This window comes from Chroicocephalus ridibundus, chromosome 3 (assembly GCF_963924245.1).
Source record: "Chroicocephalus ridibundus chromosome 3, bChrRid1.1, whole genome shotgun sequence".
NCBI lineage: Eukaryota > Metazoa > Chordata > Aves > Charadriiformes > Laridae > Chroicocephalus > Chroicocephalus ridibundus.
In genome coordinates, this window is record NC_086286.1 from 11,867,090 (window position 1) to 11,884,439 (window position 17,350).

The following is a 17,350-nucleotide window of genomic DNA, read 5'->3' on the forward strand; positions in this document are numbered from 1 at the left end:
TCAGGACTTATAGGAAGGAGGCACCCTGTGCAACACCACCGTCCAGACTTCCTGTAGGAAGGGAAGATGAAAGCTCTTGAAGATCCTACCTGGGCTAGGATCCATCTCTTGTTTAAAGCAAGGCTAGCAAGGAAGGCTGGAAGGCTTGCCAGTGACCTGATGTGTGGGCTGTCCTGCCCTGTGCGTGGCTGCTGTGTTGTTTCTGCATGCCCCTGTATGCCTTGGGGCTCAGATGTAGTTTCCTGGTTGTAGAACAACTCTGTGTACCCAAATGAACTCACTCCAATCCTTTAAATTCCCTTTCACCCTCAGTTTTTTTGAATCCTTTGCCCATGGCTTTGTCTACCTCCTGATTATTATGCTCTTGACCGTTGTTTGTGGGGAGGACTGTATTGGGTTTTTTAAAAAAAATGTTTTCCATTAGAGAAGTGGGGGGAACATGTTCTTGTTATGCCATTATTCATGTTAGTTATTTCTTCCTCTAGCATTTTAGAAGTCACTTTAGTCACCTGGTAATCAGGAGGTACCTTTGCGTGACCAAGAATGAAAATGGTCTTGGCTCTCAACATCCTGTGCTCTGAATTCCTGCTGTGAAAGGATTGCCAGTTTGCAGTTTGAACAGCTGATGATAAGAAGGACACCAGAGCACGCAAGAGAAACAGCATTCACTGAACAAAAGTAGATGGAGTCTGGTACTTGGGTGTCTGTGAGCATTTTCTTTTATTGTTGCCTCTGCTAGATGACAATGGCCCTGTGAGCTGTACGTGCATTTGTCTGTAGGTCGTTTGGGAATGCAAGCTCAGTGTGCGTGTTTCTGATAAATTTTGTCCTGTTCTTACTCTGCTGCGGCTCTCCTGATGCGAGTCTCTTGTTTCACCCTTGGCTTGCTCTTTCACCCTTGTAGCAGAGCTGATAAGGAGATCCTAGTAGAAACTCTTCTGGCGCTCTTCTGATGCAGAAGTGATTCAGGTGCTCCTCAGGGGAAATTATTTTAATCTGAATCTGTACGCAGAACATGCCACAGCAGTGTGGTCATCGGGCACTCTCTGTTCATGAAACCTCACAAAGTTGCTGGAGAGGAGGGGGGAACACCAGTACTGTGAGTTGAAAGATGCCCATAGTGAATTTGCTTGCCTTGGTTGCTCTTTGCAGACACACTGTGATTGTGGACCACGGGTTGAAATCCCTGTTGTGTGACAGCGCAGCACTTAAATATTAGTTAGGCAGTTGTTTTCCATGGTGAGATGAAGGATGTTTGTGCCTGCAGTTCCCTTAGCACTGGTAGAGTAAAGATGGCACGCTCTGGAGAAGCTGTCGTGAGAGGACCTCCAGCTCCTTCTCGCAGGCCAGATACTCTTATTGTCTGCCCAAATGCAAAATATGCTTGGTCTGAGTGAATATAGGACCTTCATCCAGGTGTAAATTAACAGGAATATTTTCTGTTTCTGGTATCACACTTGCAGCAAAGACTTTCTTCTTTCAGATTTAAGTATGTCTGAAGAGAGAATGTATTTTTTACATCCATTTCAGAAGCCTGTGTGATGCAAAAACTGCTTCAGATTTTGCCTGCGTTTGGATAGAACCCAGGAGTTAGGCAAAAACCTTTGGTGAATGAAAAGAAAAAATGTGATGTCTGCGCGTTTTGGTTTTTTTTTTTTTTTTTTTTATTTGGGGTGACTTGGGGTTGGGTGTTTGGGGTTGATGTGGGGTGTTTTTTTTGTTGTTTTGGTTTTTTAGAAATTACTTTTATTGTTCCCAGAAATCTGTTTATGATATTCTTCAGTGTCTTCGGTTTGCAGCTGATTATTCTCCAACTTACTTGTATTTTCCAACGCTAAGACCGACTTAATTTCTTGGTGAAAAGGGGGTGAAAAGTATGTTGCTGCTGCTGTTGCCTGAGCATACCAAAAGCTCCATGTGCAGGGCATTTTTTTCCTGAGATAGCTTTTCTGCAAGGCAAGCAATTTAGCTAAATTGCTCACTAAAGGCTTACCTCATAATTTTACAGTGCCTGTACTTCAGCACGTTGTCTTAGATTTATCAGCAGAAGAGGAGCTGGTTGTTGATGGATAGAGGGCTTTGCCCTGGTTGCATTTTAAGTAGACATCTCCCTGGAGATGAGGTGTAAATGTCACATTACCAATTAGCATTTGGCGTGGGGTGCCAGAGCAAAGGAAGATACTTCTTGGTTCAGATTCCAAAAAAGGGGAAACTGAAATCGTTCCCGAGCTCTGACAGCATTGCTCAGACAATGGCATCTTCAGCGTTTTCTGTTCCTGGTTCCAGCTTGTGGCAGGGTCATGCTAAGTGCTGTTGCAACCCAGACATCTGAAGAGCCTGTGTTTTGTTGTGCTCTGGTTGTGCCTGGAGGAGTTCAGACCTGACTCTGGTCCCTTTCTAAACAAGTAGGTTTGTTTGTTTTTTTTTTTCTGTAGGACTGAAATCCTGGCGTGTGCGGAAGTCCCCCGGGAGAGCTCTGTTCGGCTGCAGCAGGATCTCAGCCCCAGGCGGGACAGCTTGCTGGAAAGCCCCATCCTGCCTGGGTGCTCACCCGTGTTACCATTCTCGGTGGGAGGGTGGTGATGCCAGAGTCACCTCTCAAGTGTGAGGCAAGGGGAAACTGCAGGGTGGTGTTAACTCTGAGCAACCAGCCAAACGAGACAACAAGTGTTAACGAAAAGAACACACTTTTCTTGTTGAAGAGAGCTAAATTATATCCTGATTGCTCAGCGACCGAATGTCGGCTACCCTTCAGTGATCTCTCCTCCCCTCTCTTCCACAAACCCGTTCCAGTGATTGAAATAGGCAGTAGGTGCTAATGTGGGGGTGGTTGCGGAAAGCTGGTTTTAATGTGAGAGTGGAGAGCTGTGATTAGCCCCAGCAAAACGTCGTGTGTTTCTTTCCAAAGTTGCGGGGTTTGCGCGTGTATTTAGCTGACCTTACAGCGCTTCACAGTGGATCGCTCTGCAGACCCTGGCTCTGGAGTAGGGCTGCTGGGCGCCTCTCAAAGACCACAACTCGTAGGCAGGCTTTCTGTGTTGCTCGTTACTGCTTGTGTACTCAGGACCGCTGCCACCGCCTCGTGTGTTTGCTGCTCTCCGTGGGGCAGAGGTGGGTCAGTCTAAGGCTTTGGTACTCACTCATGTTCTTCTAAAGCCCCTGTTTTGTACTGTTTCCTCTGCCAGCTCTTTGCTGTTTCTGCTTTTCTTAATACTTTAGGAAACTGGGCTTGAGGTATCGAAATGTCACTGGAAGCCTTGCTGGTTTTCTTCACTTCTTCATTGTCAGGTTTGCCATGGGAAGTATTAAAATCTGTTGAACCTTTTGACATGGGCTCCTTGCAGCCAGAGCTGGCTGGAAGTGTCTTAATAATATTTTATTTTTTTTCCCCCTCTTGGAAAATGGCAGTGCCTTTAGCCCGTCAAGAAAAGTGCATTGATTTTGATGGTAGATGTTTCTGAAGTCCAGAATATGGTTTCTGGGTGAGAGGAGACAGGTACTTGTAGGTCAGCAGTAGTGTGATGGAGACACGTTTTGGATGAATAGGGTAGCCTATTCCCTGGTAATCATGATGACAACTTAGCTGGATGGCGGGGGGGGGATATGTCTCCTTTTTCACTGTGCTGAAAAACTGTTCCTGAGAGTCTTGGTTTAGTTTAGGGCTACAAAAGCTGTTAAAATCTTGAAGATTTTGGTGCATGATTAAACTATTTTCATCCCAGTTCTGTCTGTACTCTTGGATTTCTTGTAGAAACGTTTAAAAAAAGAGGTCTTCAGGCTTTCTATTTGATAGTTGCAACTAGCTGACAGTGTTAAAACACTCTTGGCACTAGTGTGGAGCAAGCTCAGTGTGTCAGCTCCTAAAATTGCCAAATGGGAGATTAATAATTTCATGCCTCTTGGAAAAAATTGATCTCTGCTTTCAGCTGCCGGCAGTTCCCAATACCAAGAACTGGTCAGTCACTGGCGTGCAGTGTGGTTCCTGCTCAAGACTGTCTGCTGGAAAGCAAAGGAAGTTGTGTTGCCTGAAGAGTTTACATGCGTTATAATTCTTGATTGCAGTGCCAGTCGAGGGCCTCAGTGTTTCTGCCCATAAAATGCTAATCAACTAGATCATTAGAAGTACACCTTTACATATACATACATGCATATATATACATATATGAGTGTGTATGTGGTAATTATTCTGAGGCAACAAAGTATATTTTTAGAGAAATTGCTTAACTGCTGCTATGTGATCCTTTGATTTTATTTTTTTTTGTTGATGGTGGATTTTTTTTTTCTTGTAGCTTACTCTTCCCAATCAGAATACTTAAGAGAAAATATAAATAGAGTGTTGGGGCAATTTTTCCAAACTCAGTCTGGACTCCTAGAGAATGATGCCGCAGATAAGAAATTTCATATTTTGTGACTTAGAAAGATTTGCTTTCGGGGGCATTGAGAGGTATGAACCCTTTTAGCTGGACAAGGCAGAATGTGTGTTCCAGTCTGTACGTGAGATTATGTGTAATTCTATCAGTCTTATTACACATAGTTCCTCAAAATATGTGAAAAATCTAACTGAACAAAATCTTGCTGATAGTGATTTAAATGGGAAGTGCAGTCAGGCTACTTTTTGGAGACAAACATGTGATACGCATTTCTAGAGATCCCGAAATTTGTTAAATCAGCAGAAAAAAGCTCTTTGTTACAGAATGTTTTAAAATGTAATCACTGGGGAGTTTCTGTTCTCTTTTTCTAAGCTGCGTATCTTCAGCTGACAGTTTGGTTGCTTCTGCTTCTCTCAAACAACTGAGGCTACACAAGCTGTTTAAAGTTAGTTTTGTTTAAAGAGTAAACGACCGGGTTTTCAAATACACCAAGCACAGAGATCATTGTGAAAATTGCTTCATAAAATTCCAACTGTATTCAGGTCTGTTTTTCTCTCTCTCTCTTTTTTTTTTTTCTTTATCCTTTATACAGGCGATACGGATTATGGTTTCGATTGCGGAAGTTAATAATCTGGTTGCTGGGAGTGTACATAGCCATTCCATTTCTAGTAAAACTTTGCCCTGCTATTCAGGCGAAGCTGGTCTTCCTAAACTTTGGTAAGTGACTCAGTCTGTCGGGATGGATGAGGGGTGAAGGAGAGGAGTGTCTTTATCCTTCATTTGTCTGCCGTCACTTTCACCCTCCATGTGCACAGCTTGTGAAGGATGTGAACTTTCACATGTTGTAAGCTCTCCAAACTATGGTTTGGAAAGCATTCTCTGTGGCCCTAGTGGTCTTGTAGAATGTCTTTATACAAATACAGTGACCAAACCGAAGCCAACTTTCAGCCGAAGGGGTCTCCTTGAGGAAGACTGTGCAATATGTCGAATGCATTTTTCCAAAGGGTTCAACAAAGTTGAACGGTTAGACAGCAAGCAAGTGAGATTAAATCCAGTGAATTGTTTTCCAGGCACTGACTCTTCACCTGAAAGCATTTTAGGAGACTATTCAGGTTGGTGCAGAAGAGACCAGTTCGTGCAGTCAGATTGAATGTTTCCGTTGTGTCTGTTTGGCCTTTGCATTTGGTCAGACTGGAGGTACAGTGGGTCTGACAAGCTGGCTCAGCTCCCAGGTCGCCTGAGGAGGCCCGAGCATCCACAGGATAGAAAAAAAATAGAGCATCACTGTGTGGGAGATACTTCTTTGTGATCTAAATTTTGTCTTTAAAACTCGCTTGTATCTTGTAATGAAGTTTTGAAAAATATCTTCCTCTGATTGTAGAAGCTCTGTCTGGAAGGACCAACTACAGATGTGTTGCTTTTATAGAACTTCTGTCATTTGAATTGTATGCTGTGTATATTTTAACACCTTGGATCATGGTCACTGCGAACTGTGCACATGTACGGGCCAGCTCTTGGGCCTGGATTGTCAGAACTGACTAATGTGAATAATGCAGGTTACTTCCATTTTCATCACCTTGCTTTTTCAGTGATTATTTGCATTTGTCCTTGCAGAGCTTTGTTAGGTCTCCCTGAAGTTCCTACCTCTATTCATTCCCAAGTGATGAGTGAAATAGTCCCATAATTCTTTCTTGCACTAATACCTGCAGTAATATCACTGTAGCGTTGTTCCCACTGCTTTATATAACGGCAATCAGATTTCACTTGTGACAGTGCTCCCATGAAAAGCTATTTGCCTTAATACAAAGTGCATTTTAACACCCTTATTAGAAGTACGTTGGCATGTTTGAGCAATTCTTTTCCACTGGAGAGTGGCATTTCTCCTGCAGAGGAGTGGTGTAGGGTTTGCCCTGTCGTTTTGTTTTTTCATCTTCTGAGTATAAACCAATGCTCTTCAGACATCTTTTGTGTACGCACATCCCCTCATTTAGCACATTGCACAGTGTCTGAGATGTAGCTTGTGAACCAAGCAATGGAAAACAAAATGCTGAAAATGTTGGATGTTTGACTTTCCTGATGTTGCTCGTTTGAATCATTGAATATAACAAGCAATAAACAACTGTGTTATATAAGTTAGGGAACATAAAACATTTGGAAGAGTGAATTGAGGTGTAATGATTTTGTTTTCAGGGATCTCTTCCTGAAGAGGTGGAGTTTCCGGCCTGACATGTCTTTTTAATGCTGCAGTGTTTGAGAGATATGGCAATTATTTGATAGTCTTTGGAGAGTGGGCTAACGAACTGCATATCCTCCTCAAAGGCCCAGGAGGACGTTGTTAAACACAATTTATCTTAGTCTTACAGGACAAGAGCAATGTGGTGTCTGCTGCTATAATGCCGTATCTCCTTTAGATTATTGCATTATAGTGGCTGAAACCACACGTCATCCTGAGACACCTTACAGCTCCGGGATGCACCCTTTGTCCCAGGGAGGTTGTCCCATCAGTAACTTCTGTTACAGCTACAATGCAAACAGTACGAGGTTTGCCAAATCAGCTAACCCACCCCATTGATGCAGCAGGAGTGACTATCCCTGTGTCTGGGAGATTCACAAAGCAGACTGGGCAGAAATGGTTAAATGTGTGTCACAGGAAGCTTTATCTCCCCACCTCTTAACTTTAGCCTGCTCCCTGTTTTTTTTGATGGTTGCTTGTGCCTTCTTACCTTGCTCTCTTTGATGTTCATATTTTAGTCACAGCTGTAGCCAGTTCATCCTTTCACACAAAACGAGTAAGGTCTTCCCAGCGGAGTGGACCAGTTTGTACAACTCTCCAGTGCCTTGGTAAAGCAGTTTTGTAAGAAAATAAAGGTAAAATTTAGAAGGTTTCATATGCTGTTGGTTTTGTTTTTTTCCGTTTTGGTATTTCAGTGAGGGTCCCGTATTTCATTGACTTGAAAAGACCACAGGATCAAGGTTTAAACCACACCTGTAATTACTACCTGCAGCCAGAGGAGGATGTAACCATCGGCGTCTGGTAAGGAAGCCTGTTCTGTGCAGTACGTGCTGCGCATCTTTATCCTTTTCATTCTCAGTGTTGCCTATGCAGTATTTTTGCTGTGCACGTGACAACCGTCGCCTGCGCTGATTTGTGGATGTTTGTGTTTTCTTCTGCCAAGTGACCGAGTTCATGTTGTAAAGTATGCAAATCTCTTGAGCTCGTCTGAACTCGGATCAGTAATGCATGAAACACAACTGGACAACCTGTGCATTCAGAGAAACTTCATAATTTGGAATCATAGAGGTTACACGTCTGCATTGCTACAAAGATCGTGCCTCTGTATCAGACAAGACCCAAGGAGTTAGAAGTTTTGTCATTCAACTGCTGTTCATATTTTGTTTTGCAAAAATAAATGTGGGGGAAGATAGGAAAACAGGATCAAAGTGTTCAGAGTAGGAGGAAGAATATTCTGTATATAAAACATATGTAATGTTTGGAGAGTGGGTGAGAAAGGAACACACAGTTTACACTCATAAAAAAACAAGTGACAGTGTCAGAGCTCACTTGTCATTTCTTCCTCAGGAAGAAGATTTTCTGGTCCCAAGCAAGGGCAATTCATTTTAGCTCCTTCTTACCCATGATCAGCACAGATGACTGGTTCTTTGTCTGAAAAGGTCTGCTTTCAGTACTTCCTATATTATTAGACCAGTTGAAACCAGCTTCTGCATCTGTTTCTCATCATCACTTTCTATTGCGTCTCAACACCAGGAGTTTTAAAGCCATGGAAGAGTTCCTGTTAGCTTTGAAGAAAAAGAAGTGCCTGCAGTTTATATATATACATGCAAGAGCAGCAAACGTGTAAAAAAGGCTAGACACCGTGTCAGGTGTAGGGGGAAAGGGACTGTTCCTTAATACATGTTAGATTTGTAAGCTGTAGGATTTGGAGTTTTCAGTTATGTGTGTGTAACTCGTATGTGCCCACTAAGGCAGTAGAAATTTTCTCTTCACTTGGGTGTATATGACCTTTTGAATGGAACAGTGATATCCTGATACGTAAAGATGGTTCCTTCCCTTTAAGTGAAATTTGGTGAAAGACGTGTTTACAAGCTGGAAATTCAGTCTTTCCAGGGTAGGCTGATAAATAATAGTTTGTGTGTTCACTTGGACAATTAAAATTCTACCCGCTAAGCTGTTGAATAAGTTTAGATTGCAGTCTTGAGGTTTTTATTTTGTTTCCCTTACAAGTGTATTGGGCACTTTTACTGAAACAGAACTTCCAGCTTGTGGCGGCGATTCAGAGTCATTGTTCTTGATACTCGTGAGAGAACTTTTCACGAAAGTTTGGGGCCTTCCTTTAATGCCAGTGTTAAGATCTTGTGTTCGGTGTACTTCTGAAACAAAGTCCTCAGCGTGCTTTGTTCATAAGCTTGCAAAAGTCTTGAGGCAGAACAGTTGGAGAAGTTGAGTCCTACAGTTATTGGGGCTTTTTTCCTCCTCAAGAGCTCAACGTCTGCTGGATGCATGCATGCAAGTAGACTTTTTACATTGTTTTCCCCTGTGTTGGTTTGTCCTCCGAGCTTTACATCTGAGAGGAAGTTGTGTACATGGAATTTGTCTTTCTTCCAAGGAGAAAGGCATGTGTGTACTCAAGTTACTTCTGACAGCTGTAAGCTGGCTCCCTTCTCAATGATTTGAGATGGTTGTGGATATGTACTCGCCTTCAGTGTTTGTCTTCTAGAGTAATTATCCAATTTAACTGCCTACGTTCTCTTCAGTCTGTTGTTCCCCGCTTTCCATTCCATCAGTGTTGAATCCTTCCTAACTGGCTGCCCAGCTATGTTATCTACAGAAGAACAGCTGGGAGTTAAAAAAACCTCCTGGCTCTTGTAGATTGTAGCTTTTCTAGCTAAAGTATTATACGTTCAAGAACCTTGTGTCTGAAAACAAAATACACGATTTTCTCATCAGACCCTGTGCCCCTCTTTTTCCCCAAATCAACTATGGGGTCAGATATGCCTCTTGCTCACCAAACAGTCTTTTCAAAAACAGCTGACTTCGGTGATTATTCTGAATATCTGCTGACCTAGCTGTGAATCTTGTTTATGGTGTATAAGTATGTTAATTGAAGTAATTAAGTGCCATAAAAACTGAGGAATCGAGATTCTTTGTTCAGAACAGCAGGAAGTTCGGTAGTTGTGCTTTGGGCTTGCCTGTGAAGTTTCATGCCTTGCACAGCCCTGAGTTTTGAAGGCAACGGTGGTGGAGGTGAAAATGTAGAAATAATCCTAGCCGCTGCCTTTTAAATTTGTCCATTTGTCAGCTAATTGTGTGTGAGGTATGTAGTCCTGAGTTAATGAGTTGATCAGAAAACCTCAAAATTTGAGTGGCAGATACTGAGTAGCAACAGAAAAATGTAATTTTTCCTTCTGTATACAGGCACACGGTCCCTGCAGCCTTATGGAAGAATGCCCGAGGGAAGGACCAGTTATGGTTTGAAGATGCTCTGGGTTCCAGCCATCCTGTAATCCTTTACTTGCACGGCAATGCGGGAACAAGGTGAGGCACAAAACAGTGACGACTTTGTTTCATGCTGTGTTTTCCTGGCTTGCCACAGTTTCAACACATTGATTAAAAGCAAAATAAAATTTAAAAGCAGTTGATGCTTGTCCTTTCTTTTAAAAGGAAAGCATGTTTTAAGAAATGCCTCTCCATTTATTGAATGAGGGGATAGATTTATTGCAGTTACCAGAGACACCTGATATTTTAGTTTACCTTGTATCCTCTGTCTGCCAGAAGCCAGAAGGCTGTGATACTAGATCAGGTAGGGAGGAGTACTTCTTTTCAGTATATAGTGGTCTCTGAATCAATACATGAGGTAGTATTAGTGCTTCTGTAGATGTGACTTACATGCGTTAAACTTTCCAGTTCCTTTTGTGAGCTTATTTTAGCAGTTAATGCATTCTGAGGAAGAAAAATCAGACGGAAAGAGGAAGGTAATGTGCTGGTCTTGTTCCACTATTGCATATGTACAGGCCATTTGTCTGGAACAGGAGCATTTCTAAAATTCGTTAACTTGACCATGCGTATCAGCTAAAGAATTAGGTGGTTTCTCTGTACTTTGCTGGATGCTAAAAACCATTAGTGCAGTGTGAAACTTCCTGAATGTTTCTCAGAATCGTGTTCTTAACTGCCACATCTCTGCGTGATACAGTGCTTTAGTTCAGTTATTAGAATGTGGTCTTTTTCCTTACTAATACACATGTTGAAAAGAGTATCAAGCCCTGTCTGAGTTTTGAGTGCTAGTGCGTGTTCGTCTGGATCTGTTGTCTGTTCATAGATACGCTGCAAGAGCAGAAACACTGCAGGAATACAAGTTCCGTGATGTAAAGCAGATAAACTCGATTTTAACTGTGCTGGTAGTGAAGGCTTACTAGCTTTTACATCAGAGGAACGTTACCCTTTTGCACCTAAATTCTTGTTTTAGTAGTGTTCTTTTTTGGTATAAGGCCATGGTGTGGAAGATGCATGCCAGGAAATGCACGAGCAGATGGGTCTTTGGAAACTGACTTTGTCTTCTTGTGCTGATGCATTACAAGGTTTAATCAAATTGTTGCATTATTTTTCAAATACTGCTTTGCTTGTTTGCTTGCCTTTATTGCGTGTAGTAAATGATACTAATGGAATCTATTCTGTAGCTTAATGGTGGTAATTTGGGACCAGTATCTCTGTTATGTGCGTATTGATTAGATTTATTTCTTGGCTCCCCCAAGTGCTACAGAGATAAAGTACTGAGCTATCGATCAGTTACATATTTCACTTCACTTTACTCTGGAGAAGCTGGAGGTGTATTGGCTTTGCCATTTCAGCTTTAATATGTATTGCTATATGTTTCTGCACTGCATATTCAGTCTCTCTGGGGAAAGGGCTGCTTTATTGATGCAGGCTGCATTAACCATAAGTAAAAGGCACTGCCTTGGCTTTCTGGTTTGCCTGAGCGGCCTGGAGCTGAAGCAAAAATGTTATGTTTACCTGATCCCTTTAGAAAAAATTCCTCTGTTGCACTTTGAGGAATGCATGAAAAGGCACCAACATGTGCACATCAAGGGTGACTTTTCAAGCAAGCGCATCCTCTTCCTCAGACTTGTGTGATTCAGAATTACTTACAAGCAACCCCTTGCGTTTTGCCCTGAGAGTTTTTGGCTGCGTTAGGTATTTTGTAGTACAATTGGAGCTGACAGCTTTTGGCTGGCAAGTGCATGTGTTCTTAAAGGAGGTCTGGAAAATCCCATTTTGCTTTAGAGGCTGCTGGGACCAAACCAATCGTAGTGCTCTAGAGTTTTCATAGGAGTGCAGGAGTAAATCTAATTTTATGTCAATACAAGACTGAAGTTTGAGTGTGGATTAGCCATATCATGTTGTTGTTATATTTTAAAGCATGTAATGGCACATTCACACTGCTTTCTATTTTATCATCTAGATTTCAATTTATGAAAGAGATATTAAAGCAGCTTCTTCCCCTGGACTTATTTACAGTGTTCAACTCTGGTTTTCTCTGCTCAGTCTCTTGCACATGTCTTTCTGTGCTTGGAGCCAGATGAGAAAATCCAAGGGGTCAGTTGCTTGGGTTAACGTGGTGAGTTCTGCTGAGGGCATCACACCTTGGAGAGCAGGGATTACTGGCTGGAGCGGCACTGGTGGCAGGAGCACAGGGTCTGCAAAGCCAACAGGGACAGGCTGGTTTGGATATATTACAGGGTTTGCAAAAGGCAGATAGCAAGGTGGGTTGAAAAGTTCATCTTTACCTGCTGTGAGAAGAGATTTATAGGGAGAAGTTGGTTTTAAAACTATGTCCTGCATAGCTCAGCAAAGCCTTGCTGTCTCCTTGAAGCCTGTGACAAAGCAGTTATGGTGTTTCTTATGTTTGGCATGTTTGTGTTAAACTGGGAAGCCTGAGGCAATTGGGAGAGTCTCTTTCTGGAATGTTCACATGTGGGTTTTTTTGTTTGTGTTTTTTTTTTTTTCTCCTCCTTTTCTCTTCATGAATCACTTTCGCCAGAGGAGGAGATCACCGCGTGGAGCTTTACAAGGTAAGTGGCTGCACGTGTTGTCCAAGTGGTTGCGTTAACACATCAGATGTGCACAGACTTGAGAAGACTGCTCGTTGCAGCCCATTGCCAACAGGCAGATAGCGTAGGGCTCTTAGCCTCCTCTAGATAGGAAGCGTGTATGGGAAAAGGTGTCTGTAAGCTGTGAGCGTACTTCCCCATATTAAAAGATATTTGAAAGGTCTTTTATTTGCTGCTGTTGACTGTCGGCTCCAACTGAGCTAACCAGGTTCTTTGCCAGGAATACTTTCACAACACAGTTTATAGGAAAAACTAAAAGCTTTATTTAATCACAGCCATAATTAGGTTGATTAAATTAGTGTACTAATTTAAGGTACCTTTTAAGAGTATTCTTTCATATGTTACCAGTCTCTATATATTTGCCAACATAGGATAGAATATTTTCAGTTGGAAGGGACCTACTGTGATCATCCAGTCCAACTGCCTGACCGCTTCAGGGCTGACCAAAAGTTAAAGGATGTTATGGAGGGCATTGTCCAAATGCCTCTTAAACACTGACAGGCTTGGGGCATCGACCACCTCTCTAGGAAGCCTGTTCCAGTGTTTGACCGCCCTTGGTAAAGAAATGCTTCCTAATGTCCAATCTGAACCCACTAGGAGCGGCTTTGAACTGTTCCCACACATCCTGTCACTGGATCCCAGGGAGGAGAGCTCAGCACCTCCCTCTCCGCTTCCCCTCCTCTGGAAGCTGTAGAGATGTCTCCCCTCAGCCTCCCTTTCTCCAAACTAGACAAACCTAAAGCCTTTAGCCACTCCTCACAGGACGTTCCTTCCAGACCTTTCACCAGCTTTGTTGCTCTCCTCTGGACGCTTTCAGAGACCTTCACATCCTTCTTAAATTGTCGTCTGAAGATTGTACTAAGCTCTTCGCTCTTGTGGTGACGTCCCTAATTCTGGCCCCAGGGAGGCAGTTTTTGTTGCGAGGATGCCATACCTGATGCCATACATCACCAGCTGCTGGGAAAATTTACGTGGATTGAGGCCAGCTCAAATTCCTTGCACTCTTCAAACATTTGAAGGTGACATTTGGTCTTTTAAATGCCAAAATGTGGAGCTGAGCCAGTATAAACTTCCCCATTGGTTCATTAGTTGGCCAGGGTGACAAAGGTAGTACTTGCCTATTCACAGAACAATTTGTTGCGATAAAACATTTTCAAAATTGCCACTGTGGGGGTTACTTTATCGCTTGTCAGGCACTCAGGTTCAGCCTGGGTTTCCCCCTTTCGCTTGGCCCGGTGCGTTTGTATGAGTGGTGCCATCTGAAGCTGAAGATTTTGTACAAAACCCAGTGAATTTCCCAGATGTAGCACCATGGTGTGTTATGTGAGAACAGGCAACTTCGGCTGCTTGAAGTCTTTTGCCTAATGACTTTTGAGGTCATTTATTTTATTAAATTTTCTCTTGGCTGAAATTCTCACGCACAATTTCTTGGTCTCGTATCGCATGTTTCTAAAAGAGACATAATTATTTTTGCTGGCTCATTTCAGAGGGATCTGAGCCTGTGTTTTTCTTATGCATTTAACAATCGTTCCCTTATTTTTGTCATTTGTGTCAGAGTGTTGGCACTCATAAAACATTATTGCAATGCAGCTCCTTATGCAAGATCCCCTGCCGCAAAGTCTTTTTTTTTTTTTTTTTTTTTTATTCAGATCGCTTAGAAAATGCTGTTTGACAGCCCCAAGGAGGCAGTTGATATTTCTTTTCCTTTAAGAACAAAGGATGAGCTCAGTTGCAGAAAGTTGGTTGAGGAGATTGTTGTGTATGGTGACCTAGTTGGTCATTTTTCCTGGTGCTGCAAGTAGGCAGGAAGCATCAGGCGAAACCCTCTAGAAGAGGCTCAGAAGGGAAATAATAACTGTTAAGAGGGCTCTGTCTTTTCTTTCCGAGTGATTGATTCATGTGAGCAGCTTTTCTCAGCAGCAGTGCTGACAATTGAGACTGTTACTGCTGCATAGTCCGTGACCAGCATGTGTCCGACACCGTTCTTGCCCGAGTCAATGTGTGTTTGAAGACGGTGACCTGAAGCAGGAGCCGTCCTTTAGATGTTGTGTTAAGGGATATGGTGTAAGGGAGAACTTTGTAGAGTGGAGTCGATGGTTGAACTCGATGATCCTAAGGGTCTTTTCCAACCTAAATGGTTCTGTGATTCTACGAGGAAGCCGGCAGGAGCAGCAGCAGTGGAGCAGTAACCAGATACGAACTGGCTTTGAGGGGCACACTTTCCTCTAGTCTGGGCAAGCGTCCAGTTATTCTTTGCTCAAGCCTGGCTTCCAGATATCAAAGTTACCAATGTATTCAGGGCCACTGTGTTATTCACATTATCCAAATTATTCATGCTTGAATAATGCAACTCAAAACCTTTTAAAACTGACAAGAATCCTAGTCTCTTAGCTACCTTCACTGTCAATTACAGACTACCGCAAGCTGCTTCTGCATTTCGTACTTGTACGCTGAGGCTTCAGCAGTGAAGCTTTTAGTTGTTGTTACACTGATGTGCTGGGATAGTGGAGAGCTCACGCGGAGTTTTTTTTGCCCCGCTGCATGAGGTTACCCAACTTCATAGTAGCACGTGAAACAATACGATATTGTTATAGGAGCCTAATTAATTACTATAAATAAAACATTTGGCATTGTTACACTAAATGTCCTGTTAAGGGTCAAAGGAAATGCCTATTATCTGCAAAGCCAATTGAAATCTTACTGGCTTCATCTGAGACTTTTTCTGAACTAATTCTAAGGGGAAAAACAAGAACGAAAAATACTTTAAAAAAAAAAAAAAAAAGACTAAACCAGAAAAGGCTATTAGTGTGGGGGATGCGTGACCTCAGAGATGGGGACAGAGGGAGCGTTGCAGAGGAGTGGGGCATGAGCAGGCATGGAACGGGGCACAGGCTGACCTCAGAGACCCCCAGGCTGGGCACAGCCTGCCGGTCATCAGCTAAAGAGATGCAGACCTGAAGCTGGGCAAAAATAGGTTGACAGGTAACAAAGAGAACACGTCCAATGTATGTTGAACACACCCTGTAAGGTAACTGGTGATGTAAGATGGAGTTGCAGACCAGTGAAGAGAAAGAAACTTCCCGTGCGTGTCCGAAATGTATGAAAATCAGCCCCAGGTGGATCCTAGAGGGAAGCGGGAGAAACCATCACCATCGTAGTCCTCCCAGCACAGGAGCTGAGTTGCCAACTTACCTGAGTACCCCTCCTTTCTATGTTGTCCTCTTTTCCTCTTTTTTACTGTACTAATGACATCTGAACTAGTAACAGTAATTGTTCCAGCTGTTAAGATTTCAATTACACTAGAAATAAAGTGTTGGTTTTACATATGAGATGATTTCCTTTTGTCATTAGATGATTTAGGGTACGGTGTAATACTAAGATTGCTTTTCTTAATCCTGTACCCTACATAGACCATGAGAGCAACAACATTTTAATCTTTTTGTGACTTTTTGTTGATTTTTATCTACCACAGAGCTGTTAGGTTCATACCAAGCAATGATAGCTTGGAATGCTAGCATTGTTTTTACCAAGGCGCTTTTTCCAAGCAAGTAGATCTAATGTTGGGTATTTTTGCTTGCTTTTAACAGATTTTGTTAGAGTTTCCGTTGGCTGTAACGTAAATCTTCATCATAGAGCAGTTGCATGTTTTGGATGTATATATTTAAGCCTGCTGAAACCTGAAACAGGCTCCTATGTGTTATGCTAACGCTTATGCCAATTTGAATAACCTAAATGAAGCAGTCGTACTGTTTCACTGGCAAAACCTGAAAGTGTTTGTAGGGGAAACAGTCATAGGATATTTGCAGATCTTAAGGGCAAAGCTGTTAAAGGGAGAATCAACATCTAAGAGAGCCTGTTATGAGGTCCAAGAAACAAAGGGAGTAAAGCCAGTGGGCTCAGATGATTAGTGTTTGAAAAGCTCTGTGCCTGCTGCACCAAAAAGCTGTAAGTTGTCACTTCACCATGTCAGGCTGATAGTGTTATAAATTAGAGTCCTGCACCTTGGCCTGAGGCAAGTGCGTGGCTGCTGTGCGAGTCTCTGTGATGGGTTTCTGCATGTTTTTCTCCCCTCCAGGTTCTCAGCTCCCTTGGGTACCACGTGGTCACGTTTGATTATCGAGGTATGTGGACTTCTTTTATTATGAAACACTTTTAGATGTCTCTTTCTGTAGGAGCAACAAAGAAGTTGCTCCTTTTTTTTTTTTTTTGGGTCTCAGGGGAGCTATTGTTTTATAAATGCTTGCTGCCAGCTAATTAGATGTGGTTATTTCTTTGTTTTGTTCCTCGATGGGTATCCATAGAACTTCCAGAAATTTCTTTCCAGTGCCTTCCTGTGTAGCACTGCTTCCTGATGTCCAGCTCAGTGGACTCTCGCTCCTATCTGCCCTCATGCACAGGGCTCGTTGATTTAGGAGCTAAGGAGCAGAGGCTGACCCAGGCACATATGGTGTCACAGCATCCAGTGAAGGCATCCTCCAGGTACACATCTGGAAACTAAAAAGCCCGCCTAGATGTAGTCTTTTTGGATATGATATGATCTAATTGACTTTCCTGGGGTCACAGAGGGAACTGAATTTGTACTTCTTTTTGAAAGCTGATAGGTGAAATAAGACATAGAACAAATGCTAACAATTGGTAATGTCCTTGGCAGAACCCATGACCGTTTTGCAACTCTGTGCCACCAGCAGTCAGGCATCTGCTGCTCTTTTTTTTTCCCTTCTTAGTATTTAAGCCATGGCTGCAGTGTAATGCCACTGGAGAAACAGGAAAGGAATTAATCCGTTACATTTTTATCAAGAAGACATCTGGGAGAGGTTTATTTGTAGGAGCTTGCCCTGTTTTTCAGTCCTGCTGGC

General features: G+C 42.7%; 1 protein-coding gene across 2 annotated transcripts in view; it reads left to right on the forward strand.

Moving 5' to 3' along the window:
* ABHD12 (abhydrolase domain containing 12, lysophospholipase) overlaps nucleotides 1-17,350 on the forward strand; it is a 40,539-nt gene that overhangs the window by 16,434 nt on the left and 6,755 nt on the right. For both annotated transcript variants that reach the window (XM_063328004.1, XM_063328005.1), the window contains 5 exons: nucleotides 4,963-5,087; nucleotides 7,299-7,404; nucleotides 9,805-9,924; nucleotides 12,425-12,455; nucleotides 16,570-16,615. In XM_063328004.1, the coding sequence (XP_063184074.1) occupies nucleotides 4,963-5,087; nucleotides 7,299-7,404; nucleotides 9,805-9,924; nucleotides 12,425-12,455; nucleotides 16,570-16,615 (428 nt within the window). The remainder of the gene's footprint in view (nucleotides 1-4,962; nucleotides 5,088-7,298; nucleotides 7,405-9,804; nucleotides 9,925-12,424; nucleotides 12,456-16,569; nucleotides 16,616-17,350) is intronic.